The sequence below is a fragment of the Toxotes jaculatrix genome, chromosome 22, assembly GCF_017976425.1.
Source record: "Toxotes jaculatrix isolate fToxJac2 chromosome 22, fToxJac2.pri, whole genome shotgun sequence".
Lineage (NCBI taxonomy): Eukaryota > Metazoa > Chordata > Actinopteri > Toxotidae > Toxotes > Toxotes jaculatrix.
This window is the reverse complement of record NC_054415.1, coordinates 6,260,016-6,272,318: the sequence shown is the minus strand read 5'-3', so window position 1 is coordinate 6,272,318 and position 12,303 is coordinate 6,260,016. Positions and strand designations below refer to the sequence as shown.

Genomic DNA, 12,303 nt, shown 5'->3' with positions numbered 1-12,303 from the left:
GATGGAGAGCTGTACTCTGGCACATCTGCTGATTTCATGGGAAGGGACTTTGCGATTTTCCGTACCCTGGGAGATCAACATCCAATCAGAACAGAGCAGCATGATTCAAGATGGCTGAATGGTAAAAAAAAAAAAAAAAACAACAAAAGGAAGAATTCACTTTCTTGTAAATGTTGATCTGTTTTGCATTATTAGTAGTTTTTCTTCATGAAAAAAGAACAGTGACACCACTGTGTTTTTTTCCATGTAATTTACCCAAATATGTTGCATTTCCTCGGTTTTTGAGAAGCCATTTGCATCTCCAAACTAACAAAGGAAGCTAATAGAGTCTGCAAAAACTAGATAACATACATTTTCAAACTTTACAGACTCCAACAAAAAAAAAACTTTTTAAAAGTTTGAAACTTTTAAAGTAAAATTGGACACTTGCAGCCTACATACACCTCGGCTATTCAGTGCAAGGTGGAAGCAAATCCTTGTCACTGGCCAATTGAGGAGAAAGAATACCACTGAGCTTTTCAACGGATTTTGAAGCATTAAATTCTCTCACAAGCCTCAAGTCTCCAATCATTTCCATTCATATGCAGACATCAGATATCAGAGCCCATTCACAAAGTCACTGGATTTGCCTGTGCTAGTAAGATTAGCGCGGCAGTGAGGGTTATTGACTGTTCAGTCTGTCTGGCTATCTTTCGGCACCGTGGAGGACTTAGGGAGCCACAAAAGGTCAGTTTGAACCTTTCCCTCAAGCTGTGCCATCCCTTTTTCCCCCTCTTTCCCACAGAACTAATCCGCTCTCAGCTGTTTTCCTGTAGTGGAGTCAAATTCCTCTCAGTTCCTCTCAACCACCCTCCCTCCCCCAGCACCATCAAAAATCACAAACACTGGTCTCTGCAGTGCTGATTACTATGACATATTAATAAAGAGGGAGAAGTCATTGTTACCGCATTAATCCCCCATTGATCTTTCACCTTTTTCAAACAAATACACTGGGGATCATATCCATTCAAAATCCAACCCCTTCTTCACAAAAGGGGGATTGTAATTGCATGGATTACTGGAATGGGGATATTCTGTTGAGCCTTTATCAACAAGGTTACATGGTACTCAAATGTAACAAGAAAGAAGCTTGGGAATGAATGCTTAATAGCAGTGGATTCTAAAAGGATTTAGGGTTAAATGGTAGCTTTGGCTTTGCTAGCCTCGATTCATGCATTTTATGTACACATCTCTTCACCTTTTAATGCCCTCTCATTCACATAGAGGTTGGATTAAACCTCCTCTGAATAAAGTGGCCTTTTGTTGGGAATTAAGTGTAATTAATTGTATAACCTCAGCGGTTGGTGATGCCGGCAGCAGCCTGTTTTTTTATGTGAACGCGTGCACAGTTGGATTTATTGATGTGTAGATTTAATGGCACATATTCACAATGAAGGTATGAAGCATGTGTGGGGTACACATGATTCATGCCAGAGGTCTCGCACCCGCACAGTGCTTATAAATCTGCTTCCCACTTTGGCCACACTCTCCTTTTTCACAGCTACTCTATATCCTAAACGGCTACAGAGGCGTAACATTGCACTGCTTGTTTCTCTCCAGCTAACCCCCGAGCTTTTAGACACAGGCTCGTTTTACCCATGACGACGCCTCAGTGACTGCGGCGACTTTTCCTCACTCCTTATGCCCCTTTAAGTCCAGAGGTATCTCAGCCTTAAGGCCTCGGCCTGGCCATTTAGCTTTGATTTCCTCTCGCGCTTATAGTCGAGATAAATTTATTCATGTGTTACCCGGGACAATCAGAGCCATGTGTGTTTGCGAGGATGTGGTCTAGAGATGGGGGTTATGTGGGATTTGGACTTGGAGCGCTCGCTTGGGGTAAAGTCAGATATTATAACACCAGGGTGTAAAGTGAATGCCTGTTATTACTGAGCCGTGACTGGAGAATATCATGGGGGATTGGTTTCGGAGGTGTAAAATAGGGGTGAAAGGCTTGTCATTGAGACAGAGGTCGGATTGTAAAATTACATTTGTGTACAGTTGTGTGTGATTCAGTTTGTGTCTGAACAAATTTACGATTTCCTCTATCATGCACTGTACCCATTGTGTACGATTATTCATTTTCTGTTTTCCTCCAGACCCCAGGTTCATTGGCGTACACTTGATCCCAGAGAGTGACAACCCTGAAGACGACAAGATCTTCCTGTTTTTCAAAGAGAATGCCATGGATGGAGAGCACACTGGGAAGGCTACGATTGCCAGGATAGGACAACTGTGTAAGGTAACAACACACACACAACAAAATCCTCATCACAGTTTACTCTTAAGCAATGGAAAGACTCATTATAATTTCTTACAGAAATAAGGATAATTTGATATGAAACCTTACAGAAATGTGTTGTTACAGAATGACATGGGAGGTCACAGGAGTCTGGTGAACAAGTGGACCACTTTCCTCAAGGCCCGGCTAATGTGTTCAGTCCCCGGGGTCAACGGCATTGATACACACTTTGATGAACTGCGTAAGTGTGTATTCTCTGTGTGTGTATGAAGAAAAAATAACCTCACAAACTCAGATCCTCTTCAAAATGCTGATAAAAAGTGTTACCTTCACCCCCTCTTTGTTCTGTATTTTCAGAGGACGTATTTCTCATGAGCTCTAAGGACCCAAAGAATCCAGTTATCTACGCTGTATTCACCACGTCCAGGTACAATCCCATCCAGATCTTTACATGATGACCTCCAAAATGTGTGTGCAAGGGCTCAAATTCTTAAATATCTTGACAGACACTAGTAATATCATATTTGTTTTGTTGATTTGTTGCTAGGAAATTAGAAGGAGCTGATATATATTCAACGGACAGCCGCCCTGGACAAGTTATTTTCTCCTTATTTGAAAAACATACACGCTTCATATTTCCTTTCAAGAATTGTTCCTTTTTACATCTTTCATTGCATCCCTTTATCTGTAATTCCCCTAACCACTTTAAATGACACGGCAAACTGCAAGCGACCAAGCGTGCCCCCGTCAAATTCCCAGACAGTGCTCCCCCGTCCCATAATCCACTTACAGGTGTCTTATGGTTGCTTTTCCCTCGTATGGCTCCCTACCCCTCGACTCAGATTGGAGATTGCTTTTAGCCGATTCCCCACTCCCCGCTACCTGTCCCCTATTTTCATTGAAACCTTGGCAGAGGCATGTAGGGAAATCAGATTATGGAGCAGGAGGGAGCGAGAGAAACACGATATTCCCTCAGCAGGAACGCACGTCTCTCCCCTGGCCGTCGCCCCAGCATTGAATGGGGTTTTCAGAAGCAGGGTGTGGTTCTATTGAAGCATGTGGAGAGGTTAAGGCTCAGGCTAAGGCAGATAAGTGAGTTGAAATGGCACAGATGGTGGCACTTATCATGATGATTATGAATTTGCATTTGGGAAGTGGGGGGTGGGGTGGTATTTTGTGTCCAGTTGTGTCTCTGAACCGCTTTGAAAAAGAGAACAAGCACCATCAATCACAGCTAATGGTAAGACAGGCTGAATAGAATGGCAGCGCAAGCTAACGCATACAGACAGGCGCCTTGCATCACCAGACCGTATGGCCTCTCTCAGCTTTCTGGAACGTATTCAGACCGGGAGGTCGGGGTATGGTGGTAGGCGTACACCTACATACCCACATGTGTGCCTGCCCGGACACACACACCCATACACACATGCATGTGTGCTTGCCCGGACGCACACACACACACATATACACATGCATGGTTTAAAATTCAATTATAGGGCATTGAGGAATTAGAGTGGTTTAATTGGTTTTCTAAGTGGCCGGTTTTCAGAGATGAATAGAGCAGAGATTCTGAGGGACCGGCTTTTAATATCACTGCTTAATGAGGCACAAAGAAGCTGCCACTGACAGATCAATGCTTGATTTTGCCCCCTCCTTGGGTGTGTGTGTGTGTGAGTGAGTGTGTATGTATGCGCATTTTTGTGGGGCTGACTGAATTTGTGTGCCTCTCTCAGACTGTGTGTATCTGCACAAACATATGTTCACCCTTCTTCTTAAGCACAGACATAGGAGTGTCTTTTTTTGCCCCTGGAGTTAATTGAATTTCTCTGTAATTAACATTTTCAAATGCTAATCCATTCATCTTCCACGCTTTGGTGAGTACTGTCGGCTGTGTGTATGCCAGCCACGTCCCTAATTAGTCTGATACAACTTCCCACTGCAGTCAGCAAGACAAAGGGCGTCCCGAATCTTACTGAAGCATTTGTTCCTGCAAATGCAAGAGATTTTCTCTCCAAATGAAAATCTGCCATCTGTAAAAAGTGACACTTGGAAAGTTGATGGATGAAGTTGAGATTATTGTTGAACATCTATAATCTATCTAATCTATAAAATTGTGAAACAGATAACCTCATGCATGCTCAGAGGTTAAAGCACTGGTGGAGCTCAGAGCAAACAGCCAGCTTACTTTGTCCTAATCTACACGTGAATATTTTAATAAGTTTTGTGGAATATGTTTCTTGGATTATTCACGTGGAACTCCCAAGTTCTCCACTTAAATGAGTCATAGCTCAGATTGCTGTCTTTTGGATGACCCGGGGCAGAGCATAAATTGAAATAAAATCCACATCATTTCCCTTTTTTTTTTTTTTTTGCAAGATTGATTGACCTTGCCTGTGTTGGACCTTGTCTGGCCAGTGAAAGCAAAATCCACCCATCTGGCTCGAGCAAACACTCGCTAAATATTGGAGGGGATTTCAAATATGCTCTGAACCAGGTCTCCTGTTTTGTTGGTGGTGTGCCCAAATTCCTGTCTGTTCTCAAGACGCTGGAAGCAATCAGAGAGGAGTTCCAATCTGTCATTCCCATACTTAGGTAATGACAACCTTGCTCCCCTCGTCTTTGTGCGACGAAGGGTCATTTTGTTGTCTTTCTTCAGTATTTCACAAGCTCCTAATCCTTGTCTTGTGAGCGATCATTTATAAATCCCCTTTGTTTGTCTCTGTCATCTTTCTTTATTTCGCCGCCCTCTCACTCCCCCAAACTCCTTTTCTTTTTGTCTCTTAACCCTTCTCCATTTCCCTCTCTTTTCTTCCACAGTAACATCTTTAAAGGCTCAGCAGTGTGTATGTACAACATGGCTGACATCAGAAGGGTTTTCCTGGGTCCCTACGCCCACAGAGATGGACCCAACTACCAGTGGGTGCCTTTCCAAGGGAGGGTGCCCTACCCTCGGCCTGGCACTGTGAGTTTTCACATAAACACTTGTTCACACAAGCAGGACATTTACAGCCATTTACAGTTTTCTGTGAGAGATTAATACATATTTTCTGAAACTTACCTGTCTGCCATTTTGGTGTCATTCTCAGTGTCCCAGTAAGACGTTTGGAGGTTTTGACTCCACCAAGGACCTTCCCGATGATGTCATCACTTTTGCCAGGGGTCACCCAGCCATGTACAACCCAGTGCATCCGATAGGGGGACGTCCCATCATGGTGAGGACAGATGTGGACTACCAGTTCTCCCAGCTTGTGGTGGACAGAGTGGAGGCAGAGGACGGACAGTATGATGTCATGTTCATCGGCACAGGTACACAACTTCACACAGTTTGTGATTTGTGCTTCAGCACAGCAAAGTCCTGAGTAATTCACCCTCCACAACAGCAGGTGGTGCTGTGAGTCAATTTAGTGTCCTTTATTCTCTACAATATTTTGGAATATTTTCTAATCCAGGGTTAAAAACACTGGCAAACAGACCTTTTACTGTCACATCTACATTATAAAAAGCTCAAGCAATAAAATTAAGAGAAAAATATATATTTGTACAGTGTTTATGAATAAACCAAATGAGACCATATTTCAACAGAGGGCAGCAGCCACAGATTGTGACTTTAAATAGTGAATTGAATCACTGACAAACAAATATGTTCATATGTTATCAAAATAGACTTGTATATACGCATACTGTTTGTTTTTCAGATATGGGAACAGTGCTAAAGGTGGTGACAATCCCCCGAGAGAGCTGGCATGACCTGGAAGAGGTTGTACTGGAAGAGATGACTGTCTTTAGGGTATGACATTGAAAATTGAGTGCCAACATCAATTTATGAACCTGACATCCTGTCTACAGTATAAAAATAGGCATGATGTTCATAGATGTGGTGTTAAACAGGCTGTATTTGTTCTGTACAGGAGCCTACTCCCATTACTGCAATGGAGCTGTCCACCAAGCAGGTAAAAATTGTTTTCACACGTAATGATTTATCCGAACGTTGTTGACAAGGTTACAAGTCCAGGGGAAACATAAAAAGTAAGAACTCCTGGGCCTTTAAGCAAACACTGGCATCCAAAAATAAAGATATCTAATCTGCCTACTGAGAACCAAACCCACAACCACCTTCTTTTTACTAGAACCTTTCCAGCTGAGCCGCACAGGAACATTCAATTTTTAAGTCCTTGCTGTTTCTTTGGCTCCCACAGCAACAGCTGTACCTTGGCTCAGCCCTGGGTGTATCACAGATGTCTTTACACCGTTGCGAGGTGTATGGGAAAGCATGTGCTGAGTGCTGCCTGGCCAGAGACCCTTATTGCGCCTGGGACGGCACAGAATGCTCAAGATACTTTCCTACGGCCAAGAGGTAGGAGCTCACACACATTAAACACTTTTCTTTAACCTTTATGAATGAGTTTATTTAAGGTTAGTTGAGCCTGTATTCTTCTTTTCAGCAACATCCTGCCTTTGTGTTAATGCCATCACATGCAGTCACACCTGGCAGTCATCAGTACACCTGCAGTCGACTGTTGCAATTGGCTTTAAAGACTGTGCTCAAGGGCATTTCAACATACAACCTTGTTTCTCTAACCTCAGACCTCCACCAGCCTAATAGAAAGTATAGCCAATCCAAAAAATGTACACGGATACATGGTACATGCCAAAACATCCAAACATGGAAGTAATCTGGAGTAGGAATATTACACAGCCACAAAATGCGGTCATTAAATACACACAGGCTAAGTATGCATTCCAAGAGGTGCAGTCCAGCAACCTGGGTCATAACTCCTGCCAGGAACAGTTGTTCTGAGCTGTGATCTCGTCACCCTACATCACAGATACACACATACATGAACATGGATCTACGAAAGCACACATACACACTAAATTATAGCCAACAGGAGCTGTCTGACCGCTTCACCCTGCAGCCAGGAGGTATGAACATACACACCCTCAAATTACCCTCTGCTGTACCCAGCGGGATTAGGCTGACCACCACAGCCCTCACACACTCATTTACACATATACAAACATAGCACTACACCCCTGCATCTCATTCATCCAGAACTTCTCACACCAGCAGAAGTAGGCCAGTGGGTATACTCCAGCTTGGCAGGGTTATAGACGAGGTGGCACACCCCGTGGTTAAGGCCAAGACCAGCTCCTCTCAGCTCTCCTCTCCACTGCAAATATTTTCCCTCTCCCAGAATGGGAACCAGACACCCAGCCCCGCACGTGCTCAGACGGCCAAAAAAGACAGGAATGTCAGCTCAGGAAATGTACAGAGGTGGGACATGTGTGAGAAAGAGACAGAGAGATGAGTGTCCAAATATGTAGGGTATACAGGAAGGGAGGATGGAAGTTGTATTTTGTGTGAGGAATTCACACACACACAAACACACACAGGCCATTTCACTTCATCTGTTTCTTTTTTACCTATAATTGTTCCACTTTTTCCCTCTACCTACTTTATTTCCTTCTTTCCAGCCCTTGCCTCACCTCTGGCTTACCCCACCTCTCCCTGCTTGATTTTTACAGCGACTGTCAAAGATTTTCAACCATGACAACTAGGAACGGGGGAGACACATTCGCAGTTAGTCATTAAAGCCAAGCTATGAAAACTCCTCACACTGGCAGTAAAAAAGTCAAAAGACATGGTGGACTTTCATATTGAGAGGACAAAGAGCGAGCCTGCTTTTGCAAGGCATTTTAAAGGGTGAAACAATACTGTATGTGTTTCATAATGACGGCTCATCAGAAGGTAATGAAGCACGCTGTTTCATTGCTCGGCAGGTTTATGGTCCTTACGTTCTGCCAGGGTTCAGTTTTTTTTCACCCATGTGATTTAACAGTAGAGTGAAGGTTGAATTAAAACACACAGTTTCTTTCCTTAAATGTAAATGAGGCTAAATAGCATTAGGTAACATTGCCCCCTAGTGGTTGAAATTAAACAGTACAGAAAACACAACAAATGATGGAGTGCATTTGTGGTTTATTTTGTAGAGTATGTGTTGCTTAAATTGCCAGTGCATCCAAGTATGTTAGGTTAAATTTAATTACAACATTTCTTCCCAGGCGAACCAGACGACAGGACATCAGAAATGGAGACCCTCTCTCCCAGTGCTCAGACCTTCAGCATCATGGTACTTTATACTTTAATGTCTTCACACACACACATACACTCTCTCCCTCTTCTTCTTCTTCTTTAACATGTCTCAATCTCCCTGCTGTGTTCCGGTTTGAATAGATGACATGGACGGCTTAGGAAGCAGTGTGGAGGACAGGAGTGTGTTCGGTGTGGAGAACAGCAGTATGTTTCTGGAGTGCAGCCCCAAGTCTCAGAGAGCTCTCATCTACTGGCAGCTACAGAAGCCCAACGACGACCGAAAGCATGAGGTGTGTGTGTTTCTCATGTTACTCCTGATTTGCTTCTAAGAATCGGGCAGAATGTCAGAAAATGTGCAAATTGCAGCTGGGTGATTATAAAATTCACACAACCCAATTTGGAAAATAGTATCCATTTCACACTGATTAGATTTCTGCAGACAAAACATCATCTGTCTGCCAAGGGCTACACCTTTCTTGCCTGTGTTATCATGTGATAACCCATGACAGTATTGACCTTTGAACTTGATGGAGAAAAGATTATAACCTTGAGTTGCAGATGTTTTGATTGACATTTGACCCAGTGATGTAAGACAGTTTCTACTGTGGATATATTTGTCTAACTGGGTGCTCAGGGGCTGGTTTAGGTACAGGGGTCCAACCAGTTTATCTTTTGTCACGATGCTTGCGATTCTCACTTTCAAATGATGAGTTGTAGAATTGGACAGCCCAATCTACCCTTTTTCTAATTTTTCACCCATAATTTATTTCTTTTATTTCACTCTGTGTCTTTTTCAGATCAAGTTAGATGACAGAGTTCTTCGTACAGACCAGGGTCTGCTCATACGCAGTCTAACACAGTCTGACACAGGTGTCTACCACTGCCAGGCTGTTGAGCACGGCTTTATTCAGCCCCTTCTGCGCCTCAACCTCCAGATCATCCCCACCCAGAAACTGGGTGACATCCTTCCAGGACTTCCCGGTGCAGGAGGCGGTGTCGGTCAGTCTGCCAAGCACAGGCTCTGGTACAGAGATTTCCTTTCTCTCTTGGACCACCCAGACCTCAACAGCGTGGAGGAGTTCTGCGATAGAGTTTGGAAGAAAGAGCGCAAACAGAAGAGGGTGAAGACGTCCAACGGCAATGGTCAGGGTAAACCTGACAGCACTGGCGGTTCCAACTCTGCATTACGGCCTAAAGCTTTGGCTCCCAATGCTCAGAAGCAACAAGCCAGTCCGCCACAGAGCAGGTCATGGCCTCAGGCTGGAGCTCCAACAGCAGAGGAGCCAACACGGAGCCAGAATTCCCAGAAAGGTCAACCAAATCTAGGTATGTTGAGTAGCCAGGCACCTAAGAACAGCCCAAAGATTCAAAACAGCCAGAAGGGGCAGGGCAGCCTGGCTGGTTCTCAAGCTGTGGGGGGATCTCGGGTGAGCAGCCAGCACACGGCCAAGTGGCGAAGGATGCAGGAAAATAAGAAGGGACGCAACAGGAGGACCCATGAGCTTCAAAGACCTCCGCGTAGTGTTTGAGAAGAAGCACAGAGATGCAACCAGATCTACGAACACAAGCACAAACTCATGCATCCACACGTACTGTATACACACAAACACATTCTACAGATTGTGTATCCAATGTATGATTCAGTGACCTCTCCATAACAGCAGCCAAAACAAAAAAAAAAACATCAAACACACTTTTTAGGTAGAAGTACATGAACTGCACACATAAGAACAATAAAGCTCTCATTCAAAGACTCATACACAAATGCACATAACCTGTGAAGAGGACAAAGATGAACAGAGGGCGGAGAAACTGGAAAGCATACTGTAAATGTGTGAGGATATGGCTGGTTGCCTGGGATACTGCCTAGCAGACACTTCAACCTCCTGTACATAAGCTACTAAAATAAGACTGGGACAAAAATGTTGACTGAGGTGTTTGTTGGTAAGCAGATGGACTTAATATGCTGAGAGGACAGCTGTGGAGACATTAATAGATACACGGACATTTATGGACGCAGAAATGATGCATTCATTGCAGCCTGCTTCCCTCTTTGACCTGAGCATGTGAACTGCAAGATAGTGTACATGGAAATAGATTAAAAACTCTTATTTTGAAGAACCTTCCATCTAGTCTTTCAAGTCAACACAAACAACGGCAACCTTAAAGAATGAAAGGGAAGGGTTGCAATTCACCTCAAGGTGTGCACAGCTTGCACCAGTGGCCTACATGTTTAAAAACAAATCGAAGCATTATTACATGCAAAAACTGCAAAGTCATGCCGTGGTGCAGAGAAAGTGCTTCATCGCAACCCTCTCCACCTGAGGCTGGGAAAACATTGTGCATGTTGTTGTCAGTCAATGTTTTAATAAGCTAGTTATTTTATGGAATTCTAGAGGCTTTTTTTTTTTTTACACCCTACCTAAAAAATGTTACATGTTTCTTTTATATTTTCTTTCCTTTCCAAACCAGTGTTTCTATTTTTGGGGCAAAAATTACAAGCAACATAGGCGTCTCATTGTGCATTATCCCCTCTGCTCCCGAGGACTCTGTGTAAGTTATTATGTTGTTGCTTTTTCTGGGATTTATAGAATCTGGGCACGAATTCCAGTTGTAGACTATCCTAAAAACCCAGTCTGTTATAGACTGCCGCTTGTTTTGTGTACATATATACAACAAACCTAACTCTCTGTGTATATACAGTACATATACAGTACAAGAACACCACTTGATTATTATTTATTGCTCATTGTTTTGTGAAAGGGTTGCATTTATTTTTGATATTATGGTATTTTTGGCTCATCAATATATTGGAGAAACAATGGCAACAGCAACAAAGAAAACTTTGATGGACCAACTGACTGAAATTGTATCAAGGAGTCCCTTTTTGGGGATATAAGGCTTGAAAGTGAATTAAGTACAGGGGTTTGTGTCATTAGCCAAATTTTTTGACAGAGATCCCACCAACGATAAGCACAATTTTGTCTCTTTTGCCTTTCAGAACAGATCATTTTATTACATTTTCCTTTCTCCCAGATCCATCCAACATGTCTTTTATTCATCGAGTAGCCATTATGTGTAAGATAATTCCCCGAACTGAAAAACCTTAGCTGTGAATCTCTGTAAGAAATAGTGGAGAAAAATGTTAAATCTAGTCTGAGGAGAAGACACGTTATACTGCATGTGAATGCTACCTACAGTAAGTGCATCTTTTTTATCGTCTCTTTATGTGTTTTGTGTGAGAGGTAAAGTTCCCTTAAAGCAAGGTGTGAATTACTTTTGCCAAAACAGTGATATTAACAACTCATGATACTCTGGCCAAAGCTGTTCAAGATCCAAGCTCCTTAATCTCTGATTCAACCGTGGTACCCCCTGTCTTCCCTGTCCCCTTAATACATGACAAGAGTAATGTGTCAATGCAATAAATTAGAGCAGTTAGTGTTCTGTACCAACACTCAAAAGTTTGGTGTGTCCCTAATTCGGGTCTCTCCCTCAGAGTTAGAAAAGCGAGAGAGCTGAAAGTTACTCCTGCTGTAACACAGTTCTTTCTGGCATGCATTCAGTTGTCTAAATAAACATCTCCGTTACAAAAAGATTGTTTCTTTGTTCTCATTTCAGTCAAAAACTTTCTGCACATGGAAGCAGAACACACTGAGAGGATGTCTGCCTCAATCTGTTCTAAGTGCTTTAAAGTGTCTTTAAAAATTAGTCTGGTCTTTCAGATTCTGGGTCCTGGTATTGTGCACTCACTGTCACCACTTAGTGAGCCATCGTTAGCGAAATGTGTTTCATCTGTGCTTTCCCTGCTGTGACAAGTCAAAATGTCTGCCATGAAAAGGTGTGTTCTGGGAGGGTGGAAAGATGATTCATTTTTACAGCGCTGTAAGAATGCATTCATGTTCACTGTATCATGACGGAGGCAGAAATCCCA

At 43.1% G+C, this 12,303-nt stretch overlaps 1 protein-coding gene across 1 annotated transcript in view; it reads left to right on the top strand.

Moving 5' to 3' along the window:
- Positions 1-11,965, top strand: part of LOC121176030 (semaphorin-3ab-like) — a 31,440-nt gene extending 19,475 nt beyond the window's left edge. The window contains exons 6-17 of the mRNA XM_041029959.1: positions 2-121; positions 2,136-2,278; positions 2,405-2,519; positions 2,636-2,705; positions 5,096-5,240; positions 5,365-5,584; positions 5,974-6,065; positions 6,187-6,228; positions 6,475-6,632; positions 8,342-8,409; positions 8,514-8,662; positions 9,170-11,965. Coding sequence (XP_040885893.1) covers positions 2-121; positions 2,136-2,278; positions 2,405-2,519; positions 2,636-2,705; positions 5,096-5,240; positions 5,365-5,584; positions 5,974-6,065; positions 6,187-6,228; positions 6,475-6,632; positions 8,342-8,409; positions 8,514-8,662; positions 9,170-9,901 — 2,054 coding nt within the window. The 3' untranslated portion in view covers positions 9,902-11,965. The remainder of the gene's footprint in view (position 1; positions 122-2,135; positions 2,279-2,404; positions 2,520-2,635; positions 2,706-5,095; positions 5,241-5,364; positions 5,585-5,973; positions 6,066-6,186; positions 6,229-6,474; positions 6,633-8,341; positions 8,410-8,513; positions 8,663-9,169) is intronic.
- The last annotated feature ends 338 nt before the right edge of the window (positions 11,966-12,303 follow it).